Here is a 24,612-nt window from a genome sequence, read left to right as displayed (position 1 = left end):
CTCTTGTTCTTCCGTCCTCTCCTTAAATGTAAAAAAATGTTGGTAATCCCAGAATTTTGATTCTTGGCTCTCTTCTTATTCTTCATATACTTCTGGAAATTCCCTTCATTCCAATGGAATCAGTTAAATGCTGATTCCTTATTCTCTGTCTCTAGCCCAGACTTCTCTGCTGAGTTCCAGACCCATACATTCAATCACTTCTAATAGATGTTTATACCTGAATATTCCAAAGGAATATCAAACTCAGTTCATCCTCACACTGAATTCTTAATTTTTTCCTAAAACTTTTCCAATCTATATTCCCTATCTTGATAAAATGTGCCCCCATTTACCTATACATCCTTTTCTTGCATCAGTAATATCCAATCAGTATGTAGGTCCTACAGGTTTCACATCTTTACTTTCTCTATTGATACCTTAAGTCACCCCATCATCATCTCTTCACTGATCTGTGAAACAGCCTCATAAATGATCTTTTTGTCTATACTGCTCTTGTCCACTTTTTATATAGTTTCTAAAGTAATCTTTCTAGAAAAAAATATCCAATCTGTTCCTCTCTTGCTTTACATGTGTCAATATCCTACATGTTCTTCAGAAACCCTCCCCTTCCCACTTTTGCCTAAATTTGTTTGAAGACATTTTCCCTGAGATGTTGTCTACACATGAGGACAACATCTTTCTAGTTTTTAATGTTTAATTCATATGTTATCTCTTCTATGAAGTCTTTCTTGAACTAATATCCATACTTTCCAGGTGGAAATGATCATACCGTCCTTTGTGATTCCATTGTATTCCTACACATATAGATTTCTCACAGCACCTGTAATATTATTGCATTTACTCGTCAGATTCACTCTACAAAAAGCCTATGAGGATAGGGAGCTATTTTGTGTGTCCTGTTATTTCCAGCACCTAGAACAGTACCACATCACATGAGTTCAAGAAATGAGTGTTGAATGAATGTTCGAGATTTAGTTCAAGTGTTCCTTTTGCCATAAAGTCTTTTCTGGCCATCTAGTTGAAACAGATTTTATTTGACTTTATAGCTTTGCAGAACATATTGTTAGAATCATCCACACTGGCACCTAAACACAGCATGTTTCCCACATATTATAACTCCTCGGTGATATTGATAGCATGTGTAGGACATGTATTAGATCTTTAGCGTTCTCCACAGTCTAGCACATTGCAGAACTCATGATAAAAATAAAATACTTTTAAAATTATGTAACATAAAGTTGAAAACAAGGTTTAAGTCTAAAATAAGTTCAAGAACGAAATACGATTAATCTGTTACTTTAATTTCAATGACTAAATATTGTATGCCTATATGTATGTACATATATACATATATTTGGATCTGGAGTTAGTTACCCAGTTATGGAAAAAATACATATACATATATGTACATATTATGTAAATACTAATCTTTTTCTTTTTTTATCAATCTAATTGGAGCGGTTGCTGCTAACAGTTGAATATACCACTACCTAAAATAAAAGTGCCTGCAAGATTTAACATTTTGTTATATTAGAGGAAAATGAAAAATTATGAAATGAATAAAAAATAGTAAATAATTTCTAAAACAAGTTAGATAAATGAAAAAGTAACAAAGAAAAGCAGAAGAGACAGACCTGTATGTCTTCTCCTTGTGGAGTCCACTTCTTCTGTGATCACATCGTGTAATGGACAGACATAGACAAAGGAGATGGGTGTGAGTGGATGTACTCAAGAGGTAAAAAGTGACACTGAAGGAAAGGGCCCCAAATCATTTTGAGAAAGAATCCTGTACACAGTTGCAGGGAAGAAATAATAAAATACGTACCATATGCAAAAAAATTAAAAAATAATACGGAGGAATTGATGGAGAATTGGTTAAGCTATTATGGGTTAGCAGAATCAGAAAAATAAAGTTAGTGTAGAAATAAAGAGGATTCAAAAGTTTACAATTATTTATGGACAGCCCCAATCCTGAACACTGATGCTGAAGAAAGATACCATTAGTAAAAACAATGTTACTTGTATGACCATACTGTTCAAGACATTCCTGAGTCCATTTAAAATCTGTGAAAATGCTTTTAGGATTTTTAATTATCATTTAAAGGAAATAACTTAACTGAATCAACTTTTAAAAGAACAATAAAATAGTTCCAACAGGTTTCTATACCTTTCAACTATCCCAAAAGCATGAGTGCACACATGAAAACAAAGTAGGGCTATCAGGCCAACGTTCCACGGAATTACTTCAGTACAGCAAAATATTATCATAAAAAATATTACGGAGAGTTATCAAGTAGAAAACTCAGTATAAAAGAGTAGCTGAAAGATATGGCTTTACTTAAATATTAAAAATTCCTAATAACCTTAAATTTGCACAAACTTTACTTGATCATATTCCCTTATAATACCTATTTATTCAGAAAATTATTACACACACCATATAACACATCATTGACAGCTCTATTTAAATTTGCCCATCAAAATCCAATATCTACCGCGATAGATATGGCACACATTTTGGAAATACTTCCTTCTCCTCTACTAGCGAAGTTCAGAAGACATTTTACACAGTGATTGAGAGCAGGAGATATCTGCTAAACTCAGCATTCTAGGAAAAAATTTCTTCCAAAGATATTAGTGAGTTAGTATGATTGACACAGATAAACACTATAATACAAAGCCAAAATCTATTTAATTGCATTCTTAGCTTTGAATCAGGTACCACAAAATTCTTAAATCAAAGCACCACATTCTCTTCTGCAATAGTTATATCATAGTTTTTGAGTGATATATAGAAAAACGTATTCTATCAAAATATACTTGGCACATTGACATATTGAAATTATAACTCGTAAGAGGATTCTTTCCTATAACAAACTTAATCTCTTTTTCTGAAGAGTGAGAAAATGAAAACTTTCCACTAGGAAAAGATTGCTAAGATGACCAAATCTTGTTTTCTTAGAAAAAGGAGAAATTCTAGTATGAATTACAGAGAACTGAAAATGAATGACACATTTTGAAAGTTAGTAATGTCATTTTTATTACTGTTTGAGCACATCTTTGATCTATTCAAAACTGGACACTAAATCTCATCATAATTGCATTACAAACCAGACTATGTTGAGAGGATTGACTATCCTCTCGAAATGTACGCCATACATTAATATGATATATGCCGTATTTTGTTTTCCATACCTAGTCCACCCACTTCTCAAAGACAGAAAAATCAGAGATATACTAATAACATAGATTAATTCTGATTTTTATTATATCTTATTTCTCATATGCAAAATTTCTCTATATACATGTTTACCATACTATTAAAATAATTTCCTTGCGTGTTAAAATGAAATTGATAGGACTTGGATGAAATGACCATGTAGGTGAATTCCTTATCTAAAATAAAAAGTTACTTATTTTTTTTTTTGCAGAAAACATAAAAAAACAACAAAAATGCAACTTCTTTCTCTACCTAGCATTTCCCTGTATCTTGAATTACTTAATAATGGCACTGAGGCAATGTTCTTCATGTTATATGGATTCAAAACATTCAAAATTCTTCTCAACTAATTCATCCATTGATTATAGAGAATAACTGAGGCAGACAGAGTTCGGTGACTTACCCAAGGTCACACAACAAGTTCAGTGGCAGAACCATAAATAGAGCAGAGGTCTCCTGATTACCAGGTCAATTTTCTTTCTACTAGATGCTATATGACCCAATAAAAACATGTGAAATAAAAAGCCAAGCAAAGAAAAAACAAAAAATCTTCTCATGGTGGCACCTGATTTGGACATTGTATTATATAGCATTTAATTGGAATATTTTTTAAAAGAGGTAAGTGTTATAATTATACAAGTAGTTCACTGATGCTTTCACTCTTATCAGGAATATGGCAACACTTAGCACCAATAATTTAATTTACAAAAATACAAAATTCATATTACATAAAAGGATGAAAATGAAAGATTTGATAATGATCTCACTACTACCTGAAAGTGCCCATTTAATCACTTTTCCATCATTTATATGAATATGATCCATTAATAAATAGGTCATAACCGTAATTATATTAAAAATCACTTAATTTTAATTAGCAGATAGAACATTCATTTAAATCATCTCAAAGTATAATTTACAGTTCCACAAAATATATTTTAAAATTTTTTGACATTTTTGTCTTCCTCGTTATTAAAATTTGTATTACATATACTTTGTATTAAAACAGCTTCATTTTAAAAGAGAAACTTATAGTTCAACCTTATCATTTAAGCAGCTATGTCTTATTTAAATGGTAATAAACTGTAAATTCTTATTTCACATATACTATTAATGAATTGCAGACTTCAGTAAATCTTGAAGAAGCTGAGTACTGCCTCCACAGTTCCTATCTCCCTACAAGTATACTCTCTTTTATGTATCCATTACTGTCATAACTGTGTTTGGTTCATAGTTTTAAGTTTAGAAAGCTAAAGTCTTTGTAGAGAGAATGTACAGTATTTTTTTTTTGGTTCATTCCATCATATGAGCCAACAAAGAAGAAATAAAATATTTTCATGTATTATATTGAAATAGACACTTAAAAATATAATGAATACTTCATAAGCCCCATAAAACCATTTCTTCACTTAAGGTAAATTATTTTTGACAAATATTTTTCAATATAGGTGCATCAAAGTGTAAACTTGAAAAAGAATGGGGTTTTAATCAAGCAAAGTAATACAATATCTATCTATTTATCTATCTACATACCTACTAAAGTTGTCTGTATTTGGTTCTGAAAAATTTTAAAAATCTACTAAAGATAAATACATAAAATAATTACTTTCATTAATTTATTTGGAAAAAATTAAGTTCATAAGAGTGAATGCAATGTCAAATTTTATGCAAAATTTTGTGCAAACCAAAAATTTTCCCTTGCCAATATAATGTATCAACTTTTATTATATTTTGACTTAATTACCTCAAGTTCAAAGAGAAATAATCATCTGTAACCAACTTAACTTAAAAAGGCATATATATGAGGCCTGTTTATACATAAATGCAGTTTTTACCGAGGGTGTACTTTGTTGATGGTTAAAGTTCTCATTGAACATCATATACCACAGACATAATATTGGTCCTATTATCAGATGTAATTGTACTTGAATAAACACGTGTCCTTCAGGAGTAAGCATTCTGTTAAAAAGATTCCTGGCAATGAAACAGAAGCCTCAAAACTTTAAGAGCATAATAGAACTTTCACTTAATTAAAAACTAATCAGTTATGAGGGCTTTTTAAAAGTCATAGTGTCTTAGAATGTCTCTTTGGGGTCAGGAGAGATACCTTTCAAAATGAAGCCTAAATAAGCAACTATTTAGTAGGAGAGGCTCAATGACACAAAGGTCAGGATGGATCTAGAATATAAAAACAAAATTTTACCAAGTTTACTGATTTCAAACTAAAACTGCTCCACTATGACAAAATCTTGTTGAAAAATTCCTCAACCAAGTGATTTGAGTTTATTTTTTAAACTAATTATTACTTTCCATAGTTTTGTTAACAACCATAAAGTTATTGAACCCTTATAATAACTTCTACCTATTAAAATAAGCACGGTACAATATTTTACAATATTCTGCTATTTTTAAAAGCTCACTAATAAAAATGTTTATCTTTTAAATGTCTTCGTTCTCATGCCTAGCTGTACTGTTTTTTTCTGATTCTGTCCTTGAGGTCTGACACATAATGCAGCTTTAAATACGGAAGAAAAATATGCCCAGAGTATGTATTGAGGGAGCTTAAAATAATTGACTTTCAAACTACATCACACGATCATTAAAAAGACAGTCACTGAATTCCAGCTTGGCCTTATAAGCTTATGTTTATGTTCAGAGGAAACTGATCCAACTTTAAGCAACGGAATGCATAAACCATGATATTTTACTTTATCGATAGGAAAATATAGTTGTTATCAAAGAATGCTATGTTTACATCTGAAGATATCATTAGTATTTCATTCTGAAATCCCATCAGTTGATGTGTGTTGTATAAAATATTTAGTTTTTACATTACTTTTTTTCTATCAAAAATAAAATATATTCATTCTACAACAATCCAGAAATTACCAGTCTCTAATACTGCCCAAGAACACAGCCTTGATGCGATTTTCCAGATTAGATGGATTAGACTAGCATCTAACTAGAAGACTAATTTAGATTATTGATTTAGATGGAAAACATTGTTTCTACTATTAAGAAGTCTTAAAATATTAAAAAATAAAGGGAAGCAAAAGTCCCTAACATCAAAATACTAAAAAAATGTCAAGTATTAAATTCACTAACAAAATACAACTCTCAATATTTACTTTTCTTAAGATAAACTTCATGAAGCATAATTACAAAGGGAGAAGAAAGAAAAATCCCTACCTTCACCACAGTTACAGATCCATAAAGAATACAATATGGAGATATCCATGTTAGAAAAAATTAAAGGTTAATACATTAACTACATCATATAATATTAAAACTAAGGGTTTATGCATACAAGATGCTATAGTATGTCGCAAAACACAACTTGCAAAATATTGTAACAGTAACCCAACAAAGAAGTTCACTGTCCTCTATTTTCCCAGAGAAGCGCAGACTTATTTTCCAGATAGGAAACAGCAAAGTAAGTAGCACCATCATGGTTTTGGGGTAATTACAATAAAGGGAGCTAGGTCATTTCAAAATTTTCCTAGATAGTATATTTTACACGTAGAAAATAACAAATCAAGGCAGGTAATCTTTTTATGAATAGTATCAATTAATTATCAAATGTTTCAGAAATCATTTAAAATTTTTATCTCAAAATACATTCTGAACTATTTAAGTCCAAGATCTTTAATTGGAGAAACTATATCAGTTCTAAAACATTCATTCAGTATGACTAACTAAAGTTAGCTTTCCCACCAAAGTTTTTTGTCGGATGAGTTTAAGTAAAATATGAGATACAATATTTTATGTAAAATATTCTCTTTTCTCAGATACATTTCAATTACCATAAGAACAGATAACTCACATAGTGAAAATAGAATAAGACTGCTCATTGAAAAAATAAACAACAGATTTTCCATACTCAAAAAATCCTGACTTGTGTTAAGAATGTTTTATTAACTTTACGGCCTAAACAAAATCTAATCCACATTCTACATAAGGAAGATGTTGGTGATTTACACTAAACATTATCCATAAAACCTGAAGTTTCAAATCATTTGTATGATTTTTATATTTTATGCTCATAACTAAGATATTAATGTAATAAATATCATTATGTTTCCCAGGGATCTTCATCTATACTATCAATTAAGTAAGAGATATTGAATATATATCACCCCTTTGGCTGATAATCCCCTTAGGGCAGTCTAGTTTTTCGAGATGTCAAGATTTTTCTTTAAAAAAAAGATACTAATCCATAATACTTACAGTTCATCCAAATATTGGTTAATTTTCTAGCCTACATAATGCCATGTATTCCTCTGGTTCTATAGTCTTGGATTTAAAATAAAAATTGCAAATGACTTTTTTACATTGTTAGTATACATCCTAAAAATGAAAACATTTCCAGGTATTATTCTTGCACAGACTTTCATAAAACAGCAACAAAAAATGTAACAATACAGGCTATTGATACACAGCTGACTTTGCATCTCAGATTTGGGTTCAAGTCTTTACAAAATTTTTCTAATACCACAAGTTTACTACAATAGTCTTCTGATGAAGAATCTTTAACAATTAATGGAAGATGGTATCTTAGATTTTACTGAATGAAAATAATGTATTAAACACTGAGTACAATCAATAGATTATTAGCATCATAGATGTATTTAAATATAAAATAAAGGATGACTCCAAACATACGTTCCGTACAGCTCATGCTCAAAACATGTCACTGAAATGTAATTGGCCCCACCTGATACCCCCCAATTCCTCTCATTTCATCACTTCAAAGTTTCAATAATTGAAAAACATTCTTTACATATCCTACCTTACTTATAGAAACAAACAAAAATATTTAAGGACACTAACATTTAGCAGTGTTTACTGCCTTAGCATTCCACATACTTACTCATGACATGTAGGGTGTGAATTTCCAGGACCAGTTTGAATTTCCCAGTAAATAGGAAAATGCACAATTGCCAACACTAGATAACTCTATGTAAACATTTTATCATGACATCAAAGCAAGCGCTCTAACTACGTTAATTTTCCTGTACTACACGTGAAGTTTATATTCAGTTAGGGGACTAAAGGGATAAAAAAAATATATGCTATATGTGAGAATATACAAATTAATAATATTTAGAGGGCATTTAAAAATTTTTGTTTGTGAGATTTAAAAAAAATTTTTTAGCTAAACATTGCATTGCTTCATGACTTTAATATTTAACATAATTTATTTGCATAGATATATAGGGCCACAAATCTATTTATGTAATCAGAATGATGGCAAAGGAGACAAATAAATAATAGGTTATGACCAAGGATAACTCATATCACACAATATAGCAAGGGAAGAGTTTTACAGTAATCATTAATTTTACACTGTTTACCTTTGAATCCCATTAAATATATTAAGATAATTACTACCCAAATAAACTGCGATTCTTAATTGAAAATTTGAAAAAAAGAAAGATATTTTTCTTACAACTTATAAATATATTTAGATTCCTAAAGTAAATTCCAGTTTATTTTACTAAATTTTCAGTATGTGTTTTACTAAAAAATAATTCACAGACTAAGCCACTTGCACTGTGGCATTTTGGCTTTCTTTCCAGACTTAGGTAACATACTACTTTTTCTCGAAGCAACCTATTCTCCTTAACAGCACTATCACAACTGTGGTAACTTAATCATTGGTATTATTACTTTTCATTTATGTATTTTTGCCAGAATATAAACTCTATGAGGGCAATTGCTGTATCCATGTTGTTTATGCCAATAACTCAGTGCCAACAATGATGCCTGGCATACAACAGAATAGCAGTGAATACTCACTAATAAGTTAGTTTAATTTATACACTGACATAGTTTAAAGCCTAAATTTTTGAGACCTAAGATGAACTAAGTCACCATTTAAAAATACATTAACACTGTTACTATAGACACAGTCATTTTAATGATAATATCACTATCAAAAATGCCATTTACATCCTAAAATTTTGAATGAAATTTTCAATGTGTACTCTCATCCAATTACTGATTAAAACTAGGACTGATTATTCAGTTTATTGATTACCTCTGCCCTTTACTCCTGGTTCAAGTTTTTGTTTTCTACTTAGTTAATAATACTTCTCCAAATAAGAAAAGAAAGAGAGGAAAATAAAACCGCTTTATTTCAATTCATTCATAGAAATAATGGACTGAAGAGACTAATGAATTCACACAATACGCTACCATTCCTTACTGTAGCAATATTTTTAGCTGCAAAAGTTGTACGTAAGTCATTGTCAATATCTGGTTTAATGTCTTGACAGTAGTATCATTGGAGCTTTGTACAGTACTTTTTAAGGATGCAAATAATACCTCTCCATTATTAAGGTACTTTAAGTATATTTGTATCTAATTATATATTATATTTAATTATATATCAAATTTAACAAATTTAATAAATAAATATATTATATTTAATTATATATTGTGATACCTTTCCATTAAGGTACTTCAATTTGGGTCAAAACAGCCAAATATATAAATGGCCATTTGTGTTTAAATTAGTCAATTCTTCTCCTATAGAAATAATCTTGATGACAAAAAATCTGTTTTTTCCAAACTATGTAGAATTCATTTTCTAAACAAATCTTGAAATAAAGTGTTCACCATTCTAATTAAATAGGTTCCACAGACTATGAAGTTCACACCAAAATGAGAAAAAGGAGGTACAAGAAGCACACACATATTTAAAAAGCATGAAATGCAATGCTTATAGTCTCATGCTTTCAGTGGTTTTCCAAACCCTGACAAACCTGACTCAGACTGGTGCTTCTTTTTCGGCAATGATTTGTCATCACTTATTGTACCATTCACCTTTTTCTGGTCTTCCCATGTGACTTCTAGTACAAATCAAAAAACAATAATCAGACCTTGTTGGAAGTATAGAGAATGTGTGCAAAAAGAGCCTAAAAATACTTCAGGAATATAATTATTTTTTAGACTTTTCCCCCTATGCTTTTCCATAAACTCTTTTTTTTAATTTTTTTAACGTTTTTTATTTATTTTTGAGACAGAGAGAGACACAGCATGAACGGGGGAGGGGCAGAGAGAGAGGGAGGCACAGAATCGGAAGCAGGCTCCAGGCTCTGAGCCATCAGCCCAGAGCCCGACGCGGGGCTCCAACTCGCGGACCGCGAGATCGTGACCTGGCTGAAGTCGGACACTCTCAACCGACTGCGCCACCCAGGCGCCCCTCCATAAACTCTTAGTAATATGTAGTCGATGTTTTAGATACAGGAATGTGACATTTGAATTTCTTTTTTGATTTCAAAATCCAGAGCACCAAAATTTATTCCAGTAAATTCCAAAACATATTTTCAATAAAATGGATGGGGGCCAAAATATAAAAAATAACCTATAATTAAAATGGTTTGGCAAACAAAGTTTTTTTTTTCCTTGGTTGGTATTAAATAACATTAATTTCTTTTAGAAATAAATGTTTTGCTAACCATTGTGCTATTATGGTGAAATAAAATGTTTATATGGAATTAAAGTGCAGAGACCTCAAAAGATATCAAGAGAAAATCTACAAATACATTTTAATATATGATAAGATAAAATTACTAGTTATTTTGTTACCTTATTCAGTACTTTCATTAAACCACAGAAAAATTTATGTGCAATGAGGATATTATTTCAATGGAAACTACTAACAGTTTGGTGTCATTGAATATGAGTTACCTGGCTTATCTAAGATTATTCAGAATTATTTGTAGTATTATATAATATTTTTCATTCAACAAATATATATTCAGCACCTATTATAATCCAGGCATGTCTAGGCACTGGGAATATAACCATAAACAAAAAAAGGCAAAAATCCATGCTCTCATAAAGTTTATATTCTAGTAGGAGAAATAGATTAAACAAGATAAACGAGTAAAATGGTTTATGACTTAGAAATGTGTAAGTGCTCAAAAGACAAACATGAAGTGGGTAAGAAAAAAAAAATGGCCAGGGTGTGATGGAAGCTTGAATAAGGTAGTCATGAAGGCAAGTTTTGAGTAAAGAACTTAAGGAAGGAAGTAAGGGAGTAAACCATATAGTTATTTGGGGAGAAGGCATTACAATCGGTAGAACAGCACATGCAAAAGTCCCGAGGTAAGAGCCTGTCTGACATGTTCTAGAAAAGCATGGACATCTCTGTGGCTGGCACAGAGTGAATGAAGGGGAAAATACTAGAAGATGAGGTTAAAAAGGTAATAAAATGGGAAGTGGGGGAGTGCAGTTCACGTAGGGCCTTGTAAGTCATGTACCAAAAGACTCACTGACCACCATTGAATCTTAATCTCAGTAGCATTCATAAGCACTTATGTACACACTTGCCTGTTTTTTATTCACATTTTTAAAGCTACCTTATAAGTAGCTGGTTACTATTGACGTGTATTTGTAATCCCATGAGGTTTCACCATGCCATACAAAATCCTCTGGTGCCTTATCCTCCTTTGGCCATAAATAATGGAATACTAACATCTTAAAATACTGACCTAAGCAAAACATAGCTAGGAAGATGAAATCACTGTCAAGATGGGAAAATATGCCATCTCTAGCATATCTGCTAGAATCAACTGCATCAATTATAAGGGTTTTTCAGTTCCTAAACCTGAAATAAATGTTATTCATACTAAGTCACTTTATTCTGATCCCACATGAACTGGCTACTGTGAAGAAACAAGCTCCTTGATTTGGGAGTATTAAAGTAACACTGAGGTGTATCATCGATACCCTGATTTTCCAATTGGTAAATAATCTGCTAAAGATGCAATATAGGACTCTGAAATGGTAAACAAGCTAGATAGAGACGCTATATTTCAATCAACTGCTAGTGGAAAGAAAAATTTTAAAACATTTAAAGAATATACAAATTTTCTAATAAATTCCAACGCTCTAGTTAAGCGATAAGAATAAAGGAATCATCTGCCCCTTAATCCAAATTAATGTGTAATATCAAAAATCAAGAGACCAATTCCCTCATTTTGCAGAAAATAACAAGTTCATTAGTAACAAAGTATTTCTTGCATTTGGTTACCCACCTACATAATATGAAAGATTTAACAAGCATTACAGACTTGTTTCTAAAATCACTATTGCTAAAACCCTAAACATTTGTCATTTTAGAATTGTTACACCTTTCACCACTTGATAGTTTGTAATGTTACAAAATAGAAGACATGCTACTTTTGAAGTAAGATTGAGTATGTATGTAGAGGTTGAAATGGCTTGTTTTGGAAATGGTACAGCCTATCTGTAAATTGGCAGGGAGCATATTCTGAAGGGTGGAATAAAAAAAAAAAACACCTTAACACATGACATGTTTAATTTTAAACACTTTCTTTGAGTTGACAAACATTTTAGATGAAGAGAAATTGCTTAAAGTCATTTGTCTTGTGTTGGCAGAGTGAAATTAGCCAGTATTTGTTGAAAATTTATTACACGTCAATAACAAAAGAAGTTCCATAACCATCAATTTATAAATGTCAGCCAGTGTAACAATGAAAGATGACTTAGGCTATCAAGGCTATCAACAGTTGACAAAAAAATTTAATAGATATGTTACCAGACTGAGACCCATGGTGGTTTCTAGGAACATTTCTACTATTAACTATGTGTATAACCTTAGGCAAGTTTCATAGTCTCTTTTGTCTCTTAGATGTTATATTTGAAGTGAGAAAGCTGGTCTTGAAAATTTGAAAGGTTATTTTCATCTCTGAAAATACAGGGTTGCTCTTGCTTCTTATTATTCTAGATTGATGAGGCAGATTTTATGGAAGAGTACCTAAACCAGAGATGAAAGTAGGACACTGAGAGTTTAGAAGATTTTCCAAAAGTTCTAAATGTGACTATTATTAAATGCTTGTTGAAACTCAAATGTCTATTTTAAAACATAATTAAAGTCACAAAAAGAACAGAAGTGACTACTGACTCATTAATTCATTCATTACCCAAAAGCCAGTGCTAAAAGGTAGCCATATTTAAGCCCTTTTTGAACTACAGGTCACATCATTAAAATGAAATATTTACAGTAATTAAAAGCAAACTAGTTTTGTATTAGGAAAATCTTCAAATTGTTTGAAAATTGTTTTAGATATATTAAATAAAAATAGCAAAAATATCACTGATGCAACACCTTAAAGACAGTCTTTTCTGTTAAAGGACTATTGTGGTAACTTAAAAAATAAAATAATCTCCTTAATGTTAAATAATAATGAACTTAAAATTGAAATTTAAGTACAAAGGGCAAGTCCATGATACTGTATACCCAGTACCCAAAGGTAAAAAGTAAAAAAATCAGAGATGTATAATGTAATTTAATTGGCAAGTATTACTTTGAAAGAATCCATTCAAGTACAGACAAAAAGTTTGTTCTGGAGGGATATATACATATATATGTATATGTATATGTATATGTATATGTATATGTATATGTATATATGTTTATATATATATTTATAATAATATATATTATTATATATATACATATATATAATATGTATATAATATATATGTATTATACATATAGTATATATGTATATAGTATATATATTATATATAATATATATAATATATATACATATATATAATATGTATATAATATATTATATGTATATATATATATTTTTTACTAGTACTCTGAGTATTTTAAAACTGAATTGAGTAGACATTCAGTTGTGAATTTAATTTGTAGATGGGAAAGCTTAAAGACATCTTTAACCAATGTTAGATAATGTAAAGAATGATTTTATTCATGAAGACTTAACTATGAAGTGTGTTTTTAAGTGACATTTAAGAAACCCACATGTCTTCAAAATAACTGTATTCCAGCTAGTTTTCATCACACTAGGCAGCCAATCCTACAAATACTACGGTTTAAAGAGCACAGATTCTTACATTAATAAGACTGCATTTCTATAATCCTATATGTTTCAATGTGCTCCCACAAACAGCATTGTATTTAATGCTATAAAAGACAAAAAGGAGCTTCTATCACGCGGTTGGTTTCTATAGGTAAGAAAACAAAGAGCTGAATAGTTATCTACTGTATGAACCATCCCACATCCATTACCTCATCCGATTCTCAAAGTAACACAGTGGGAATAAAAGAAATATGCTAAGATTGCCTTTTCTCAGATGAACTAACTCAGGTTAAGGGCCTAGAGTCACGTAGTTGGTACATAGTAACGGCAGGCCCTGAGCCAAGACCAAAATATGTGCTCGTTCTCTAGTCCAATATCATGTTCCTAAGATTATATTGTTTTCAACAACAAACAGAAGATGGCTTTAGGATTATGTTTAGAAAGTCAGTGGTGGTATGGCTGGAACAATGGCTGAAGTATGCAGAAGGGTACGAGGTAGAAGGGAGTTTTTCACTAAATGTTATTAGTCAATTGAGTCTTTGGGAGTAGAGAATAAAATGAGCAAAAGGGAAAGAAAAGTACAGGGCACCTGGGTGGCTCAGTCGGTTGAGCATCCCACTTCGGCTCAGGTCATGATCATGAGTTCTGGCCCCATGTTGGGCTCTGTGCTGACAGCTTGGATCCTGGAGCCTGCTTCAGATTCTGTGTCCCCCTTCCCTCTCTGCCCCTCCCCTGCTTGTGCTCTCTTTCTCTCAAAAAAAAGTAAACATTAAAAACAATTTTTAAAAAAGGGAAAGAAAAGTAAAATAAGGAGAAATGGCCTCCAAGAAGGAAAGCCTAGGAAAAGAAATTTTAAAATATTTATCTGGAAGTACTTTTATCTTCTACAACTGATTCACTTAGGCTTGTGGAACTGAATGAGGAGGGAAATTTTTAAATGCATTTATTCATCTTTACTGTGGTCTCTGATACAGTTCAGACCATCACAGCAGACTACTGAAATACGCTTTTAAAATGGTCATTGGTCCATTCGAGCCATCCTGTTCATCACTGACTTACTATTCCATAATACAGATGTGATTGAATGCTCAAAAATATATGATACATGTCTTGCTGTTTTATGATATCCCTGAATTTCTCCATATAAATTTTGGTCAAATGGTCGTTGGCCTAAGTTGGCAACGAATGTTATATTTAGGAAATATAAAATCCATTCCTATCTAGATATAATTCAAATTTGGAAATTAAGACATGGGTACAGTACTCTCCTTGCCCGAGAATCATTCATAAGAATACAGAGAGGCAGCAAAACACAGTCAGCCCATACTCTAAATGCTCTCCAATTTTTAGAATGCTTGTATTTTTATTTTTTTATTGTTTATTTTGAGAGAGAAAGAAAGAGCAGGAGAGGGGAGGGAAAGAGAGAGAGAGAGAGAGAGAGAGAGAGAGAGAGAGAGAGAGAGAGAGAGAGAGAGAGAGAGAGAGAATCCCAAGCAGGCTCTGCACTGCCAGCACAGAGCCCGATGTGGGGCTTGAATTCACAAACTGTGAGATCACGACCTGAGCTGAAATCAAGACTCAGACGCTTAACCCACTGAGCCACACAGGTGCCCCTAAATACTTGTAGAAGCAAGTATCCTTTACAGAAACTGTCAAAAATAGTTTATTAATGTTGGTTCCTTTGTAAACTTTTTTTTTCCCTCTCTTCTTCCTCCTTTCCTTTCTTTCTTTCTCATCGCAAGGTTATCTATAGTTGAAATAAAGTAGATGACTATCCATTGAGGCTCAAAGGACAAAATATTTTTCCTTTTATATGTTTAGGGACGTGACTTTTTGATAGGTAGTATGGTAGGGCTTAGTCTATAAACCTGATAGTGAGTGACTCTCTAAATAGTCAGTTAGAGGTTATATCTGTTAAGTTTCCAAACCAAACGAAATTAACAAATAACAGTAAAAATGTAGACAATAAATTGGAAGCAAAACCATTTGAGACTTTACATCTTATTAGTTACATCTCCAAAAACACTTCGTTTCTTTAGAAAATTGTTACAGAATACTTTATTTTACAGAAGAGGAAACTGAGGTGCAGAGAAATTAAAAGCCTTACCAGAGGTCATAGGCCTACCAGTAGAAATGAGCTTAAGAGCCAAGTATTGACTTCCAATGGAGTCCTCTAAACACTACAAAACCTGAAAAGTACTAGTGATTTCAATAGTTCTCTGACTTAGAGCAAAGTATTCTAAGTATTTGCATATTGATTTTTACACATGGATTAAAACATGTACAAATGTATTAGCATGTTATGCAATAACTAATGCTGTAATCTAGCCTTACTTATTCCCTGTGGTATTGTGTCTTATGCAAGCTGTGTGATCAAAAACAGTATCAGGATTAATAATTTCCTAAAAACTACTAAACAGTATCTATTGAATAAGTGGCTCAGTTTTACTTTTATAACCAGGTGCTTTTACTTTAAATTGAAAGTTTTCAGACTGTGTGCTAAAAATGCAAAATCAGAGCAAGACATCACTAAGAAACATTAGTAATAACAGCTAACACTTACAGGGTACTTATTATGTGACCGGTATTGTTCTGAGCAATTTAAATTTACCAAATTATTTAAGAAAGTAAATTTATAGGGGTGCCTGGGTGGCTCAGTCAGTTAAGCATCCAACTTCAGTTCAGGTACGATCTCACAGTCCATGAGTTCGAGCCCCATGTCAGGCTCTGTACTGACAGCTCAGAGCCTAGAGCCTGCTTCACATTCTGTGTCTTCCTCTCTCTCTGCCCTCCCCCCATTTGCACTCTGTCTCTCTCTCAAAATAAAATAAAGACATAATTTTTTTCAAAGAAAGTAAATATACAGCATGGCTACAAAGCAAGCAACGTTATTTAGAGTAGACGAGTAGAGTAGGGGTAGTTCAAGGCAGAATTCGTCATTATGACTCTTCTAAGGTACCTAGTACTCTCCCACATGTTACAGTACCCCTTTCCCTATACCTGCCTTTCCCCACTCATAGGCTCTAACTTTCTGCCTATGAAGATCTGTATGTGAGAATAGTTCAGGTCAGTCTCCTCAGGAACATTTACATTTCAGTGTTCTGGAAAGCCTAAAAGCTTTTTATTATTAAAATAATTAACCCATCAGAGATGAGCAGAATATAAACTATGACAAGCAGTGGAAGAAATATCTTAGGCTGAAAACCTACCCAGAACCCCTCAAAACTTACCTCTTCTTTATACCTATATATCACAATCTTTAAGACACTGTGTAAATGACATGCTATAAAATAATTTTACCAGCCCCGTTTTGTTATTCTTATTATATATTATTATTGTTTTAACTTGGGACCTCCCCAAAGCAGGAATCCGTTACTGCATTCTCAATAACCAACTAGTGCCATATACTGAAAATAGCACATATTGGTTGAAATGAACTAAACCATTAGCTAATAGTTAAAAGAAAATAAATCATTGGAACCCATGCAAGGAGATTGTCACTTATCTGAAGAGGCACAGTATAGAAATGCTTACATTGGGAGTCAAGACTAGAGATGTGTTACCATGTGGGTTGAACAAAGCTGATTATCCTCTAGAATTCTGCTCCTTTATTAACAAAGGAAAGCAGTTTTAGGAAAAGATTTATAAGGTTCCTTCTAAATCTAAAAGTCTTCATTCTAAATCTAGGAGTAAAGCCACAGAATACCGATAATTACCCTGGTAAACTATAGGCAGATGGCTGGGGCCACATGACTCTACAAAGCAAACTGGCAGATCTTGATTTAGAAAACACACACACACACACACACACACACACACGCACGCACGCACGCACACAGCTTCCCACATATCCTGCATGTATTCTGTTTCTATCATCTCTTCCCTCTGTTACAGATTTTTACTGATTTTCTTCTCTTTACAGCCAAACTCTTTCAAAGGCATTATATTCACCATCTCTCTTTCTCTCCTCTTTTAAATCCATTCTACTCAGCCTTCTACTGCCTATGTCTCCAACAAAGCTGTTAGTAATGAAGGTTAGTATGACTTCCTACCTGCTAAATCTATGGTTTCATGCTCAACAGTTCTCTCCCACTTCAAGTACTTTCTTCACTTGTACTCAGAGACACTACACTCCATGGTTTCCCTCCTATTTCTCAGTACCCTGCTACCTCATCTTGTCAACTTCTAAATATGAGAGCAGTTCAGGTCATAGTCCCTCAACCTCTTCTATGCTTGTTCTCTCGGTGATGTCAGCCTTGTGTTCCTAAATCTTTCTTATTATGAGATTAACTCCCAAACAGTCCAAATCTCTAACCTGAAGTCCAGACCATGTTTTAAGCCACCTATTTGGCATCTTATCTTAGATGTCTAAGAGGATCTCTGACTTATATCGAAAACTCAGCACTTGAGCCCACCGAATGATTCTTCTCAAGTTTTCCCCTTTATCCGTTAAGGCTCTATCTTTAATATCTACCCAGAGTCCAACTCCTCCTGTCACTAGCCATCTAAGCCACCATCACCTCTTTGCCAGGTTATTGCAAAAGCTTCCCTGTTTCTAATCTCCATTCTTTCAGGTTAGGCTCAACATGGCAATTAAATTGATGTTATTTCAAAAAGAAATGGTGTTGTGTCACTTGAATGAAAATCTTCCCATTTCACTGAGTAAAAAAAACAAATCCTAACACTGACAGATAATATGAGTCACCTGCCCCAGTCCCTTCTGACCACACCTACTACTATTCAGCTTGCTCACTCTGTGGTACCCAACTGACCTCTTCACTTTGTCTCAAGTAAGTCAAGCTGGCTCCCATATCAGAGTCCTCCTTCTTGCTGTTGCCTCTGCCAAGAACACTCTTCCTTCCCTGGCCCTCAAGAGGGTAATTCTGTCACTTTATTGAGGTTTCTGCTCAAATATTACTTAGATGGGAATACTTCTCAGAATGCATTATCAAGAATTATTTACCCTACTTTCTTAAATACTATCTAATCCATTATCCTCACTGAATTTTCCTCTTTGTACTTGTCAGTATGTGAAACAATAGTATATATTCTTTTATTTATCATTTGCTTCCTCCAATAAATGTAAGGATTATGAAGGCAGAGAGCTTGTTTGACATGCACACTAGTATATCTCCAGCACCCAGAACAGAGACTGGAACATCATAGGTACCCCAAAATTATTTGTAGAAATAATGAATTAATAAATAAATAAATTATAATTAGTTAGAAACTCACCAATTATGCTGTTCTTTGAGTCTTAATTTATAGCGCTATACTATGGGATAAGGATAGTCTAGTCGTCTTTTAGCTCGTTAGGGGTATGAAGAGCCAGTGTATCAAAAGGGATTGGCTTAGGTAGGTGTCATTTGAGAACTCAGAAACGGATTCCAAGTACTAAAGAATCTAAAGTTAATACAGGGTTAATGGAGACATTTTGGCTGACTGATCACATATCTTACTAACTGAAGGGGAGCATACACTATGTCTATTCCAAAAACAAATGTGGGCACTTCATAGCAAGATGTAGAATAAAGCTATCTTTATTATTTCCTCTCTTTGCATTTTAAACCAGAAGAGAGGATGGTGATATATCCATCATTCAATTCAATGCTTGGCCATTTCTAACACATGGTTACAGCTGGAATTCATGGTTACCTTTTTTTTTTTTTTAACTTTTCTTTTTTTTTAAGTTTATTTATTTACTTTTGGTTGGGGGGGAGGGAGGGTAGAGGGAGAGGGACAGACACAATCCCGAGCAGGCTCCGCACTGTCAGCATAGAGCCCGATATGGCTTGAACCCATGAACTGTGAGGTTATGACCTGAGGTGAAACCAAGAGTCAAACGCTTAACCGACTGAGCTACCCAGGCGCCCCCCCCTTTTTTTTTAACTCAATATGTAAGTAGAAGGAACATAGGAACATCTTTTTAACCTCTGGAATTTTCTCTAATCCATAAATATGCTTTTAACCAATTTAAAAACAACCTCCCACCTTAATCTTACTCATGGACTTTACTATGAGATTTAAAACAGTACATTTGTCTCTCCCAAAAGCAAAGAGCAAAGGAAAAAATTAGATACCCAGAGCTTTATTATAAGTAGGTCAACAAAATATTACACTAAATAAAAACATGAGTTAGTATATGCAAAATATATAGAGTTCTCATCTTTCAAATTTTATACGTGAACTTCTTTCTAGGTCCAACTATATCATATGTAGGATTGATCTACATAACATAGTGATGTTTTGTAGTAAAGATGATTTTTATATAAATGATAAAAATACATTAATCATGAGTGGGAGTGACTGAGGTCCCCATTCTCATTGTCAGTAGAACTTTTACATGCAATATCAAAGGAATAACAAGAATGGAGAACAGTTTAGAAGTAAAAGATAGCGGTATTCAGGGTCAACTAGAGGTCAGGAAGCCAAAAAACCTGCTGAAAGTACTTCCTCAGTTCAAGTATTTACATTGGTTACCTCCTGTGAAGTCTTTATTCTTTTGATACCTTTATTTAATTAAATGTGCTTAAATACAAAATGGCATTAAATGTTCTTAAAACTTGTTGCACCCTGACATTTAAGAAGATATATTTACTCTTTCGGATCAGTGACATAAATTTCAGTTCATATGAACATATCCTTTCGTAGGTCCTAAGCAAAGATCATAGAGGTTAAGAAATAGATAAAAATGACAAATATGTAAATGCACATTGAGGGCTTATTTAAATTTTTATTGTTTTATGGAGAATGTTAATATTTTATAATACTTGATTTCATTTTATTTATTTTGCTATGTTATTTTCTCTCTTTTTTTTTTTACCTATCTTAGCACATTTTAAGAATTATATGCTGAGAGGGGTGTAAATAAATGACACTCCCCAGTAAGAAACATTATTAAATTATCTTAACGCTAATTAAATATCACACCCAACACTGTAGACAGTATTTATAACAGACGAAGACAGGACAGAAAGAATTCAAGACTAAAAGACATTGTAACTAAAAATTACTGACACAAAAACTATTCATTTCTTAATTTGGCCCATAACAAGGGCAGATTGTAATGATATAGAGAAATTTTAGAACAATGATTTTTTTTATAACCGTCTTAAAATGCCGACATTCTCAGTCAATACATGTAGTTATATTTGATTAGCAATTATTACAATACATATATGGTCCTACTTTTCCTGACAGAAGTTAGTTGTGCTGGTTTAAAAAATTAAGTCACCAATAATTACAAGAAAACTAAATCTAAGTACTGAAATTGATCATCTTTTTTACTCACCGAGGCAATATATTAATGCATGTGTATAAAACTGTGAACAACTACAAATATTATATATGTTCATTTAATATTGTTGAACTCACAATTAAGTTCATGTCATTTTCTACTTTAAAATTTTGCTTTAAAATATTTTTTAAATGGTTCAGTTTTAAAACAATTTCTGGATTAAAAAATATCTTTTTTGTGTTTTTTGCATGAAAACATGACCAACCCTTTTTTCCTCAGAATCTTAACAAGACCAACAAAGCCAAACCTCTGGCTTTAATGCCACACATTTCAACAGAATAGGATCGTACTAGGATATTTATGTTTATTTAATTTAAGAAACCATATTCACACACACCACAAACGTCAATACTGAGTGTCTACTATAGAGAAAGGCACTATTAAGTTCATATTAGACTTGCCTTTTTTCCCATTATTAGATGAGCTTGGTGTTTCTCCCTCATTGTCTTTTTAACATTGAAAACAGACAATAGCGGTTAGTAATTAAGGTCACCAACAACCCAAATAAAAACTAAGCACACCACAAAAGATGAAATCACACACTAGGGAAACAAATTCATGCATTAAACATGACACCTCACATTAATGAACACAAAAGTAAAGTATATCCTTCCCATCCTATGATAAAAGTAGTAGGAACAAAAATAAAATGAGGAATAAGGAGTAATTTTATACTAAATTAGAAGATTGTAGTTGTGGTTTTATGCTAATTTAATAATTGACATAATTCACTAAGTTAGTTTTGAGAATAAAGCATAGGTAACAAACTGGTCCAACAAATAGGCTTTATCTTAAGGAAGTGAAAAATAAATAAAAATGATATTAACTACCACTGAAGCCCCCAAACTAATGACATCCAACAAAATGACTTTCCTGTGGAAGCCAATTCATAAACAGTGTGAAAGCATTTCAGTGTTCATATGGACTGATATGAGATATATAGGAATGGGCAAATAGGAAAACATTAATTGCACACGTAAATTAAAATGAAGTTCATTTTTACGGTATGCTCCAAACAGGTTATTCCTATAGCACTGCAGGAAAATGGAACATGTGTGACATTCTAGTCGTTAAAATATTAGCTATTCAGAACAGAGATAGTTATACATTTTTATAAATATGCAGCTACACTTGCCTTTGTTTTCATGATCAGATGCACTCTGATGATTCTTCTCGTCTTTCGACATTAAAAATAGTTACTGACAATCAGCAACTACAGTTTAAGAGGTCTTGTGTCTTATATTATATATACTGACAGAATGCATCGATGACATAAGGAAATTGCTTTCACACAATGAGAAAGGAGAGAACATAAGGCATATAAAGGAGACTGTACTGTTCATGAATAAAAAGTGATGAGTTAAACAGGGTAAAATTAGGTCTAAAGTTATTGTTCAAAGAAAGTAAAAAAAATTTTTAAACTGACAGCTAAGAAAAGATTAGGATTCAATTCAGTGTTTCAAAGAAAAATAGTGATAATTTGAAAAAAGAAGTATATACATGTATTTACTGATTATGTAACATTTTAAGTTTTAAATCCTTTCAGGAACATTCTGACAAAGAAAGTGGCAAATAACATGACCATCACTTTTTTTTCCTCAGAATCTTAACATGCCCAACGAAGCCAAACTTCTGACTTTAATGCCACACATTTCAATAGAATAGGATTGTACTAGAATATTTATGTTTACTTAATTTAAGAAAGTATATTCACACGTATCACAAATGTCAATACTGAGTGTCTAATACAGAGAAAGAGATATTATGATATATAAATGTAATAGAGACTTTAAAAAAACACAATGAAGGCTCTTTCCACACCACTTAGAAGGAGGACTCTTTGGGAAGAAATTATGATTGTCAATAAACATTAGAGCAATATTGAGCTGGGATGAAAACGGGAATGTACGGTAAATTTTTATTTTAGGAAAAAATGATGAAGAAAATAGAGGTAGCCTCTAAAAGCTTTAATGGAATTTATATTCTGCTCTATATTTACTTACAATTTGCCTCTACAAAACCAAAATTTTTACAGAGGGGAGGCTAGGGTTGCAATATAGTTCTACTCAGTGTAACCCACAGTAGGTACTCAAACAGTTTTTAATAAACAGATGAATTGAATACAGAGTTGGGGTAAAGGATAGGTATAAATTTGGTCAGATGCATTGTCTACAATTTTAGTTTGATTTTAACATTAAGGAACATGTTCCAATGGATGAATCAAATATTCCGATAAGTTATCTAGATAGCTTACGTAATATTTCTCCGTCAATAAAACTAGACAATTTATTTAAAAATTAGTGCTGAAAAACAATCTATTCTTTATTGCGCATTTATAAATTTGGAGCCTAAATTCTCACATGAAATTGAAAAGTCATACTTCCCAAACATTCAGTTGTTTATTTTAGACACACAGACAGACCTGCCTTGACCTCTTCACCCTGCTTTTCTCCCCACTGCTCTTCCTTATGCCCCGCTTCTTCATTAACTTCTGTATTTGCAGAAGTAAAGAAAAAAACAAGACCAGATGTATATATTTGTTACTCTCAGTGACACAAATGTCAAATTATTCATGATATAGTGAGTGACGATAAGGAGACTAAGAGATTATTTAATAAGTTTCTGACATGTTATGTAAGTAAATAAGTATTTTATTAATAAATTATCATATTGTCTTTTATGTTGACTTTGATTTGTAAAAGAGTAACTGTGGCCCCTAAAATATTTGTGGTATGTGATAACTGTGTAAAGTAGTCAAAATACTTTGTCTATAAGCTTGATATATTCTTAGAAAAATAATATTATGCACCTTTTATGTTACAGAACCAAAAAAATGATACACAAACTCTTTTTTACTTTTACAAAATGCCAGTACATCAAGGTCTGGAGAAAATTTAAAAAAATAATAATACCTTAACAGTTGTTTAGTACATTGTACTTTTCTTATATTGCTCCTGTTTACTCTGGTTCTCAAACAAAGAGAAGGTAACTAATACTGTACCATCATGAAAACCAACATATATAAAGTTTTAAATTAATTTCATTAATAGACTAAAATATAACCGAAATCAAAAGGAATTAAACTAGGAGTCGATCATTTTTTAGCTGTTGAACAGGATTAGATAAATAAATGTGTCATTACTTTGATTTTGAAATAATGCCATTAAATTATCTTCTGATAACTTTTAAGTGATAATCCAGACATAATTTGATTTAGACCGCCTATT

The 24,612-nt window shown here is 32.2% G+C and overlaps 1 protein-coding gene across 49 annotated transcripts in view; it reads right to left on the bottom strand.

The window, feature by feature from the left end:
* The window catches only part of RIMS2 (regulating synaptic membrane exocytosis 2), a 612,755-nt gene that overhangs the window by 171,812 nt on the left and 416,331 nt on the right, over nt 1-24,612 (bottom strand). For 27 of the 49 annotated variants that reach the window (XM_045050079.1, XM_045050046.1, XM_023248368.2 and 24 more), the window contains one exon: nt 1,635-1,667. The exons of 19 other annotated variants lie outside the window; for them this stretch is intronic. In XM_045050079.1, coding sequence (XP_044906014.1) covers nt 1,635-1,667 — 33 coding nt within the window. The remainder of the gene's footprint in view (nt 1-1,634; nt 1,668-24,612) is intronic. 3 more of the 49 variants (XM_045050037.1, XM_045050041.1, XM_045050069.1) reach the window with 1 other exon arrangement.

The sequence above is a fragment of the Felis catus genome, chromosome F2 (assembly GCF_018350175.1).
Source record: "Felis catus isolate Fca126 chromosome F2, F.catus_Fca126_mat1.0, whole genome shotgun sequence".
Lineage (NCBI taxonomy): Eukaryota > Metazoa > Chordata > Mammalia > Carnivora > Felidae > Felis > Felis catus.
The sequence above is the reverse complement of the archived record's forward strand: the minus strand, read 5'-3'. Positions and strand labels throughout refer to the sequence as shown.